General features: G+C 45.4%; 1 protein-coding gene across 1 annotated transcript; it reads left to right on the forward strand.

Moving 5' to 3' along the window:
• Positions 1 to 2,176: 2,176 nt before the first annotated feature.
• On the forward strand, positions 2,177 to 11,378 carry LOC6543349 (protein wingless). Its single transcript, XM_001970105.3, has 5 exons — positions 2,177 to 2,795; positions 4,436 to 4,686; positions 7,953 to 8,254; positions 9,410 to 9,840; positions 9,979 to 11,378. Exons 1-5 carry the CDS (start codon positions 2,680 to 2,682, stop codon positions 10,283 to 10,285), a joined length of 1,407 nt encoding a protein of 468 aa, XP_001970141.1. The 5' UTR covers positions 2,177 to 2,679; the 3' UTR covers positions 10,286 to 11,378.
• Positions 11,379 to 11,889: the final 511 nt, after the last annotated feature.

The following is an 11,889-nucleotide window of genomic DNA, read 5'->3' on the forward strand; positions in this document are numbered from 1 at the left end:
TGACCAAATCGTAGACCTTCAATAAATTTCCAAGGACACACAGCGCTCGGCTGGAAAATATTTGGTTCCCTTCAAGGTCGAAACTCTCGGGGGTTTTGGACTTCGATCGGTCTTGGTTTGTTTAGAATTGTTGTGGCGTTGTTTTACGAATAGATATTACTTTGATGGATTAGCCATATCGCATTGAAGGTCGCCTCTTGGTTAGCCTCGAATTTGTTACGACCTGTTTTGTGTTGGCTAACCAAAATACGAACTCAGCACTACCAGTGCGAGCAACAATTATGCAGAAAAACACATGTGCACATGGAATTTACAATGTGACGGAGATCTAGAAGAGATATAGAAATATACTTCCGTTTTCCATTTTCATTTGGTAATTATTGGGATTTTTGTCCTAGAGATATATTCTTAAGATAGAGATATACACTTATGCTTCGATTTGATCAACACTTCTCTTCCCAAGACGATTTTAATTGCCTCAGATAATTGCTTATCGTAAAGAAATTACCACCACTCTCGCTATCTGCCATTAGTTAATGAATAGACCCACCAGACTTTAGTAGGTCTGCGATTTGGGTTATTTTTACAACCTCGGAAAGCGAGCGGGATGGAAGACGAGAGGTGATCACTACCTACAGCGGAGAGAGGTTTAGATTTTATGATATATTTACATTCCAGCCTTCTGTTCCTACTCACTCGCCGAGAATGTCTGGGAGTGCGTGTGTGTCTCATCATTTGGATTTTCCGCGGCAATAAAATTAATAAGAACGCGCTAATTTTTCGGGCCCCGGGGCCTAAGCAAATAAACATACACTATTTCCTGCAACTCCTCCACCCTTTTCCCCTAACTCTTTTCCAGCGCCCAGACTGCGCTAATATTTGCCAAGGGATATTATTGGGCCTAAACCGAAAACGGAACTCTTTCCGTTCGCCATTTTGTTGGGCTGCAAAACGATCTTCCTGTTGTTGTTTACACATGAAATGTTTACGTTTTGTTTTAAACTGCTCAGCTTATAAGCTGGAATCATGCTTAATGTGAATAAACCATTCGAAACCCTAATTAATTTGAAGTAACTATCAGTTCTAACAGGCTCTGAACGGCGAATAAATGTGTAATTCGTTGAAAATGGCTGAAAGAGAATTCTCCTAAAGGTGGGGGAGCGGATAAGGTGGGGGATACCTGCTCTTCTTGCGCCGCACACACTGTCCAATTAGTGGAAGCGGCCAAGCAATGGGTGAGGAAAAGGTAAGACATACATAACCTCGGTTCGGAGTGCCAGAGTGTGTGTTAACAATCCTCTGAGTGCGAGGGAGCTGGCTGCATCCGAGTATGCTGCTTGCAGTACATAAGGCTACTCCGAAATCTATTCCGAAAATCAACGGAAAACTTGTTCTTGCATGGCAAATGCATGTCAAAGTTTTTAGGAAACAGGTATGTACATATGTATATGTCGGAAATTGTAGGAAACTTTTTATTTTTATGAATAATGTTATAATAAGCACGCCTATGCAATTTCAGTATATCTCGATTTGAATAATCAGTACTTAAATTTAGTTGAAAACTGTTTTGGGAATGCACATGAATACATTTCTAGCCAAGAGCTGGAATATACAACTATTATGACCCCTTTTTAAGTACGAAGTTTTGTTGAAAATATGATTCACCCTCAAGCTAAAGATAAAAGCCCACCTCAACAGTCGAAAATAATAGTTGAAACCCTTTATTAGCCAAACGGTAAGCGTATCAAAAGCACCATGAAAACCAATCCCATAAATACCTTACAGAAATAGGCGAAAAAATTGCGACAAATAAGTATAATTAAATGCAGTCGGCGCTATGACGAAATTCATGAGGCAATACAATCGATTACACCGAAAATGCCGGGCAGAGTTTTTCCATTTCCGCCATTTCTTATTGGGCCATGCTGGCTATATACCGCACACACGCACGCACACACAGTTCCAAGCGCACACACACGAAGCGATCACGAAGCGACAGAGAGAACGAACGATCGCCGCGCCATAGAGCGGTGCTCTTCTCGCGCACGCATGGCAGCAGACAGGGCATAGCTCCACCCCACTCGCACACACACACCATCGGGCGGTCGTGTGTGCGATCGGAAGACGAAGACCGACGATGCGATCGGTTCGGGGATCTCGGCTCGCTGCTGACAAACGCAGAGTCGGACGAAAGAACGCACCGTGTGTTTCAGTTAAGCGTTGGCACTGAACCGGGCAACAATCTTCACTCCTCCGCTCGACACGCCGCGATCTACCGATCCACCGATCTATAACTAGCCATCTATAACTATAACTAGAGCGAGCCGAGTGTGTTCTATCGATACTATTACGATTTACGATTCCATTTACGATACAACATATATTTATATGCGCATGTAGCGTGGAAAACTTACGTTCGGAAAAACGTTCTTGTTGTGTCCCATGATTGCCGTGTGATCCAGCGGAATTAATCGCACAAATATGAGCAGCAATATCGGCATACGCATGCTAATGATGATTATGCCTCATTTATAGTGCGCTAATTGAACGCGAAATTGCTCGATACATTCAATACAACCTAACCATTCGCAAACAAACAACAACTCCAAGGGAAGAATCATACCCCGTGTGTCAGTGAGAGTGTGTGTGTCGTCGAACAGATAAACCCGATCAGCAATAATGGATATCAGCTATATCTTCGTGATCTGCCTGATGGCCCTGTGCAGCGGCGGCAGCAGTCTCAGCCAAGTCGAGGGCAAACAGAAATCCGGAAGGGGCCGGGGCTCCATGTGGTGGTAAGTTCATTGAATATTTTCCATTAAATTGGGCAATTAGCGGGCGGGCGAAAATGAAATCAGCAAACACCAGCCGGGGAAAAATTGAAGAGCAGAAGTCAACGATCAACAACAAGGCACGCGTCGAGGCATTTCGGGAAACATTTCCCACAGCAACAAGCCTACAAACACACAAAAATAAAGAAAAAGTTTAAAGGTCTTGTGCGTCACGCACCAAATGCGGAAGCCACAAAATGCACACACACTAAAAACTAAAAAAGCTTCGACTTCTTCTCAGCTTCGTTCATCTTCTCGCCTGATGAAAGCAATTAAAAATTCTAAGCGCGCATTCAACTTTTACTTGGGATCGACTTTGTGTGTGTGTGTGTGTGTGACACAGTTTTAGATATGAATGGGGTTTTGGGTGAATGGCAGACTCGATAAGGAAGTCAAGACTTGGGGATCTACCGCAGAGATGCAACAACAGTTATTAAATCAAGTTCGTTGCCTAAGTCATTCGTTTTGCTTGCTGAAGAATTATTGATATAAGTTTGAAAAATTTGTTAAATGTGTAAATTAGATTTTTGTTTCGCTAAATATAAATAATGTATTAAGGTTTCTAGACATTTTGGCTGAACCGCAATCGTAAATGTTTAGGCACTAACTGACATTTTTAATTGATATTATTACCCAGCTCCCAGAGATTCTCTGATTTGATGAGTTGTTTGTTTGACTTTTATCATGTGCAAAACTTCAGCTAAGCCTTAATAACTTTTTATAACGGCATAAATTTCGGCCCGAACAATAAAAATCAACACAAATACATAAAAACACAACGCACAAATTGCGGCTGCGACTTCGGATTGCCGTCGCATAAATCTCCGTTCGGGGCTTCGATTTAATCCGCCTGGGAATTGAAATCGATTGGCAATCGCTGACCCGCGGATCCCCACAGATGTTACACATTCGATCAAGTTTTTATTTTATGTACGTACTTTTATTAATTTTCGTTGCATTGCGCAACGTTCTGTTCCCACCGCAATCAGCATTCAATTGAATTGGCAATTAATTTGCATTCTCCGCTGCCTGTCAATAAACATTTGTTTATGCTTGTTTATTGTTTGTTATGTGAGTAAATACATGTATATATACGCTAATGTTGCTAATGAAGCGCGGAAAAAATATTATAAAGATCAACAATTGAAACAAGAAAATAACGTATGACAGGTCAGAGAGAAGAAAAGCGTTAGCCGACAGGTGTCTGCAAATATTTGTCCATCCCCGTGTGAGTGTACCTAATTTATATACATATGCGTTTGTGTGTGGTTTATGCATGAGTAACGCCGGCAATTGACGTATACCGCCCAGAAACAACAAATATTCGAAATAGAAAAGACATAGAAAAGCCGCAAATGAAAAACCGAAAAAAAAGATACGCACTGCCAAAAGAAAAACAGCTCGATCTCAAGTCAAGTGGAAAGACACGTAAGCCGCTGGAAAATATGACAAAAAAAAGTTGTTCAGCTGGTGGAAATCCTCGTCCTCTTTATTCTCGTTCTCATAATTAGGCGCAAAACTCAGCCAAGCATTTAATAGTTTTGACAACCTACTTTCGAAGATTGCTCTATTAACTTTCGGTTTTCTGGTTCATCTTCTTTCAGGGGCATTGCCAAGGTCGGCGAACCCAACAACATTACGCCCATCATGTACATGGATCCTGCCATCCACTCCACATTGAGAAGGAAACAGCGACGCCTGGTCAGGGACAACCCCGGTGTACTGGGAGCCCTGGTCAAGGGCGCCAACTTGGCCATCAGCGAGTGCCAGCACCAGTTCAGGAATCGTCGCTGGAACTGCTCGACGAGAAACTTCTCGAGGGGCAAAAATCTATTCGGCAAAATCGTTGATCGAGGTGAGCTAGCCATGATTGTTTTTTATTGAAAATAACACTCAATTTAATCGCTGCCGCCGTACTTGTAACTCACTTAAGACTCCTTTTACCACGGGAAACATGATCCACCAATCTATTCTTGTCAACGCCTTCTTTTTTGCCTCAGCTAACTACTAGAAAACAAGGCTACCACACAAATTGCTTGCATAACCCAGCTCGAATCCAGTTTTTCCCTTTGACTGGCCCTTTATTTATGTTATGAAATGTCACTCCCCTGGACATCTTCCGTATATGTGGCGCTTGTTTGTTATTGTAATACGATCTGAGCACTTGGCAGCATGTATATATTTTGTATATGGGTTGACTACCCTTTTGAAGGGGCCACTTTCCCCTGGACGGACAAGCGGATCGGATCGGATCGGGTCGGGTCGGAGGAACAAAGAGATGGCTCTGTGCGCGCTGCACTTGCTCCACTTGCGTTTCGGTTTCAGCGTGTTTATGCTAATGAGCACCAGTTGGCAGCACCACCAAGCTGGAACCACTGAGCCACTGAACCACTGTTGTCACTCACTCGGCCATTCAAATCAATCAAACGTGCTTGTCTTCTGGGAGTTTAGTTCGCCTGCTGCGCCAGCAAAATCCCAGGAGATCGGCCAGTTTTTCTTATATCAATGTAAACAAAAGTCGCGCATGCGCAGTTTTTGTCCTAGCGCGTTTTTAGCTGGAAATCCATACGACTCCCGCCCCCGCCTGCTGTTTTATTAGCTACTGTTTTGTCCTGTTTCCTGAGATCCTGAAACTGAAACTGAAACTACCTGATGTCCGTATATAGAAATATATAGTGGGCGTGGCCAGCGTCGCGTGGCTTCGATACTCCGATTCCGCTGCGTCCGTCTGTCAACGGCAGCTGACTTTTATAGCCAGGCTCTTGACCTTATCAAGTTATTTTGACTCTCCGCCAACATCCTTTTTATGAGCACTCGACATTTTATGGATTACTTAAAAAGAAAAGGGAAATTATTGCCCTGGTGACAGCTTTTTATCGCAGCACTTTCATCGCTTTCCACAATCAAATTTTTAATGTATTTGCCGTGCCGTGCCGTGCCATGCCCTTGGCCCTAATTAACACCTAGAGCGCACCATTAACACTTGGGGTTCGGAGCTGAGTCAGTGGCTTCCAAACTGCTGGAAACTGAAAGAAGTAGAAAGCCTGCCAGCGGGGCACACTGGGTCCTCTTTTTTTCCTCGTCTTTAGTCCCAGGGCTGGCCTAACTTGTTTTCTAATTGGTGACACCTTGTCAATTTGCCACGCCACACGCTTTAACAGGCAGTCTCTATTAGTGAATATTCGTTGGGTTCCTCGTGCAGATCCCTTTTTGGCAATCATCGGTTCGTGACGAAGCCGCCCCGGGTGTCCCTGAGTCCCAGTTCCAGTGTCTCTATGTGCCTATATTCCTGTGGGTTTTATATCAAGAGGTCTAAACTATTCCGGGAACTGCTGACGCTGCTGTCGCTAAGCAGCTTAACCCCGAGATGAGCTGTACTCCCGGTTTTTGGTGCGGGCCTGAGGATCAGCAAGGCATCCTGCTTCTGATGCTCGTCCTGCTCTCAATTTCAATTTCAATCAGCTCGAGCCACGCCCACTCGCAGCGGAAATCCGCTTTGGCAATTATATGAAACAGAATGAAACGTATCGCATTACATGCGGAAATTTATTTTTTGGTTGCTCCATTTTGGCCACACCCTTTCTTTGCTTAATTGCTCAGGGTGCACCACCCCCGCTTTTTATTTTATATTTCGTATTTATTATCTTTTGTTCGCTATTTACACACAAAACGAGGAAAGCAACGCCACAAAAGCCACAAAAGGAGAGTTCGAAATGCAAACAACATTTCGCTTCCAAAAGGTAACGCGAATTCTCGCTAAGCTAATCACCACCAGAAAAAACAAAGTCACCAATGACTGTGTCACGCCCCTGAGCCCGCTCCTCCGCCCCCGTTCCAATCCCACCTCGCACCCCCGCCCCTGTGATTCCCATACCGTTTGCGCATGCGCCGCCGCCTTATCGCGGCCCAAACATCTTGCACATATTTACACACAATTTACCTGTGTGCGCCTTCAATTTCGTTACATACGTGAAATTATTTGAGGAAAAACGAAACCACCAACGACAAACAAACAAACATTAACCGGGAATTGGTGGCTCACTGTGGTATAGTTTCGAAAAAATAAACCATATTATTTCGTGATCGAATTCCGGGAAATCGAAATCAAAAGCGGCGAAATGCCTAGCACCAAGCGGAAGTTGTTTTCCGTGATACGGATAGCGCAAGAATGTGTCAATCGTCAAGTGCAGACTAGTCAATCACAGATACGTCGATCAACACCTCAACGAAAATAAGTTAGGCACTGGTTTCGGGATTCTAAGATGGCTGGGCTTGCTCCTTTGAAATTCTAAAGGAGAGAGTTTTTCATTTAATAATAAACAATTGAAGCATTTGAACACTTTACACTTTACACTCCTCGAAGCGCAACTGGAAGTTGCAACCGAACAAGGTTGACACGACTCTACTCAGGAATTTTCAGCTACCTGACCGGCGGGACCATCCCTATACTCGTACATCATATCATATCTTGAGCTAGGAACCGAGGCGAAACCACTTGAAAAATTATCTGCAACATGTAAATTCAATTTTCATTGTTCTTTATCTGTGATGGTCTCGCTCTCAGAGCAGAAACCGAAACAGAAACGGAGGCAGTTACTAAAAATAAAAAATAAATGTTAAGAGCTCGGGGGGAAACTGTCCACTCAAAATGGATTGTGCCGAGATGGGCCCAAAGTGTTAAGTTGGAATTTATAGTTGAGCGTTTAATCTGTGTCAGGTTTTGGTGCGCTCATCTCTCTTTTCCGCCGTGCCATCGTGGCATTGATAACTTGAAGTGTCATAATTGACCAGGCTTTGGAAGACAAGTGCCATTACTCATAACGAAGATTTCAACTCTTGCCCACGACGTCTCCGGCCATCACTTCACTTGGCCGAGATTGAGATCTTGTCGTGGTCGCGGTATTGGGCTGCGGTGCCAAGTGGAACACCCAGAAGGCGAAAATAATGACTGCACGGAGAAGAAATCTCTTGAAATCAGCCATGTAGACGTTCCATTTCCCTAAAATGTTTCCTAAACTTAGGCCATAATTACGACTGAATCGAATATGAACAGTATTTTTTAATTGAGTAGAAAAGTGTTTGATTTTACTAATGAAATCTTTCAATTCGATTGCATTTCAGGCTGCCGAGAGACGAGCTTCATTTACGCAATCACCAGCGCGGCGGTGACCCACTCGATCGCCAGGGCCTGCAGCGAAGGAACGATAGAGTCCTGCACCTGCGACTACAGCCACCAGTCGAGATCCCCACAAGCGAACCACCAGGCGGGCAGTGTGGCCGGCGTGCGGGATTGGGAGTGGGGCGGCTGCTCGGACAACATCGGATTCGGGTTCAAGTTCTCCCGGGAATTCGTCGATACCGGCGAGCGGGGTCGCAATCTGCGCGAGAAGATGAATCTGCACAACAACGAGGCGGGTCGAGCGGTAAGTTTAGCTACCCAACCATAATACACTAAGAAACGTGCATAAATGATATGAGGGGTATGATTTGACTGTATTTTATACACGATTTTCTCAGTGCACCTCGTAATAAGTGGTCCAAATGTTCGGCTTAAGCCTGGCTGGGCGATTTACGACTGGAGCGCTAATAAAAACCAGCGACGACAATTTCCGTCCCCACAATTAATTGGAGCCGAACGCCAATTGGCCTAGCTTGTAGAGATTAGCGCGCTCTCTCTCTCCCTCTCTGTCGCTCCCTCTCTTTCGCTCCTCCTCCAGCTGTCTCTTTCATCCGAGAATGTGGGGGATTTCTGCACTCGTTTGCGCTTATGTCGCTCGTATATTAACTCGTTGACAGCTTCCAGTTCCCCTCCACACGCAAGAAAATAGTAGGACTCTAGTTTTGGGGGCACAGTTGGTACAGTGGTCGAAAATTGAGAAAATTTGCAAACATAAATGCAAAGATAACCCCGCCGATATTTGAGTTTCTATGGTAGGATCACTTTAAATTTTTAGCTTAATCCAATGGACTTTTTGGCCTTACCAAACCACTGTGAGCCGCCACTCCTGCTATCTATTTTAGTGGGGCGTAGAAAGTAGCACACTGCGTCAACATCCAGCACATCCACTGTATCCAGCTAGAGTCGACCGATCCCACCGGATCCGGGCTAGTCCTCCGACTTTTTGGGGAGGGAGCAGGGCCCACCGCCTGTGTTATTATTTTATTACTTGTTATGGGCCGCAGCTCCGTAATCATTGCGATCAGCATGATGATGATCATCGGGCTGCGGCGGCCGCTGCTTACCGAACTAACTGAAGGCCCCCAACTGCGTTGATTTCTTACTTTTGGTCCGCGCACAACAATTACAACCAGCAACTTCGGGGGGGACATGCAACAAGCGCACAGCAAGTTGCAACAACATTTATTGATTTTTAATAACTGCAACAACGTGGCAGGCGGGCCGCCAATCTCCCAGCCAGCCAGCAATCCAGCCATTCAGCCAGCAAAACGGCAAAAACAACTGGCCAAGAAAAAACAGCAAAATAATTAAGTGAAAAACATATTGCGAGTCGATTCGCAAGAAGCCTAATAAAGTCATACTAATGAACCATCTCTCCCCGCTCCTTTCCGATCCACAGCACGTCCAGGCGGAGATGCGACAGGAGTGCAAATGCCACGGCATGTCCGGCTCGTGTACAGTGAAGACCTGCTGGATGCGACTGGCCAACTTCCGTGTGATTGGCGACAATCTGAAGGCCCGCTTCGACGGAGCCACCCGCGTGCAAGTGACCAACAGCCTGCGGGCCACCAACGCTCTGGCCCCAGTTAGTCCGAATGCAGCCGGCTCGAATTCCGTGGGCTCCAGCGGCCTGATTATCCCCCAGTCCGGCCTGGTCTACGGCGAGGAGGAGGAGCGCATGCTGAACGATCACATGCCGGACATCCTGCTGGAGAACAGCCACCCTATCAGCAAGATCCACCACCCCAACATGCCGTCGCCCAACAGTTTGCCCCAGGCTGGGCAAAGGGGCGGACGCAATGGACGTCGCCAGGGGCGCAAGCATAATAGGTAAGGATCTCCAGGATATTTCTGCTTACAAATCCCAACTGCCCAGCTTTATTTTTGGACCCTAATCTCATTAATATGGTTCCGAAAATCCCCAAAATAACATGCTTACTCATTGCCTACTTGTTTGGCTCCTTGCAGATATCACTTCCAACTGAATCCGCACAATCCCGAGCACAAGCCACCCGGCTCGAAGGACCTCGTCTATCTGGAGCCCTCGCCGAGCTTCTGCGAGAAGAACCTGCGGCAGGGCATCCTGGGCACCCACGGGCGGCAGTGCAACGAGACCTCGCTGGGCGTCGACGGCTGTGGGCTGATGTGCTGTGGGCGTGGCTATCGGCGGGACGAGGTCGTGGTGGTGGAGCGGTGCGCCTGCACCTTCCACTGGTGCTGCGAGGTCAAGTGCAAGCTGTGTCGGACCAAGAAGGTCATCTACACGTGTCTGTAAGGACACTGCCCAGCTCCAGACCCCCGTCCTCTGAAGCCCCCTCTTCGTTCTTTGTATGTGTTATGTATTTTGTCTACGCTTAGCCTTTGTTATTAGCACCTTAAGAGCCTAGACTATAGCCTAGTTAAAGATACGACTAACCGCCCCTGAGGTGTACCATCTAAAGCCCTTTCAACTCTCACTTTCTTTTAGCAGTATTACACAAGGAATATTAACGAATAGATTTCAAGAAGAAGTGAGGAATACAACATGTGTTTGCCCAGTTTTTAGTCACGTAAGCCAGCTCCCGATCGAAGCAAAATATTTTGTAAATTACAAAGCCCCCATTTTTGTACCCTTAGATAATAGGTATCGATTTAAATTACTTTAGTGTAGCTTAAAGTTTTCGAAGCGCGTTCCCTTCTGCTGAATCCCTACCCACGCTGTCGTTTAAAATCTTTTTAAATCATTGAAAACAAGACTGAAAATTCGAAAAGCGCGCAGCTCCTTCCTTCTCTCTAGCGAGCACGGCTTACACTGCTTGCATACTGCTTTGGCCAGGACCAAAACGCATGCGAAGAAGTGGGCAGGATAATAGTTCGAGAAAATCGGTAACCAGGGCTGGAAAACATTTGGAATACAACACTGAAAATTCCACCACAGTTTTTCCATTTCCATGGTCATACAAAACAACAAATATCTTTTGTGTACATAAATAAGCTTAAAATAACTTAGTTTTAGAATAAATGCATACCAACCCCACGAAGTACAGAAAATGATTTTAGTTGCTTGGAATTTATGAAATTTTGCACACGAAATATTTTTTTTGTAAACGCATTTAACTTAAACACCCCCCATGTAGGTATTACTAACTAATTAAATGCACTTAGCCGGCTAGCTAAACTAAGTATATAAATAGCTCGATATGAATATAATATTTAATTAATTTATACTAGCTCATAGACATTCAATTTTGTAAAGTATTAATGCGAAGGAAAACAAGAAACAAAAAAGCGAGCAGAAAAATGCGAATGCAATCGAAAACAAATCAATAAAAAAAAACACAAAACGACAATGAGTAAAAAATTACAAAAAAATAAAAGCCAAGTGGAATTCATTTGTACGGCCTGTTGTTGTTGCTGGGGCAATTATTTGGCCCATGTGTGGGGCAATTAGCCGGGAAGTTGGAGTGGCGGGGGCAGTGCCAGGGGCAGGGGCAGAGTAGGCGCAGGGGCACGGGTCAGGGTCGCCGATCTGCTCTGAGGCATTTCAATATTTGATTTAAGCCAGCTCGCGGTGGCAGTGGCAGTTTCCCAAGCGCATTTTTTGCTCTTGCAGCAACTGTCAACCTGGGCAGCTACAGAAAGCAGAAACAACTGCTGCAACAAGCAGCGACAGTTGCATCTTTTGTATATCGTCGGCAAAAGTCGGCGGATAAACCCCCCTGGCTCAGCACCGCCCCTCCGCCCCTTCGCCGCCCATGCCAGCTGACAATGCGAACGACAATTCCGCGCTGTCAGCGGCCAGCCATCGAATGCGGCTTTCAAGTTTTAGCGACTCAGGATTGAGGATGTGGATGTGGATGCGGCTGTGGATGTGGATGTGGATGTCGCTGTGGATGTGGA

This window comes from Drosophila erecta, unplaced genomic scaffold (genome assembly GCF_003286155.1).
Source record: "Drosophila erecta strain 14021-0224.00,06,07 unplaced genomic scaffold, DereRS2 tig00000055-arrow-pilon, whole genome shotgun sequence".
NCBI lineage: Eukaryota > Metazoa > Arthropoda > Insecta > Diptera > Drosophilidae > Drosophila > Drosophila erecta.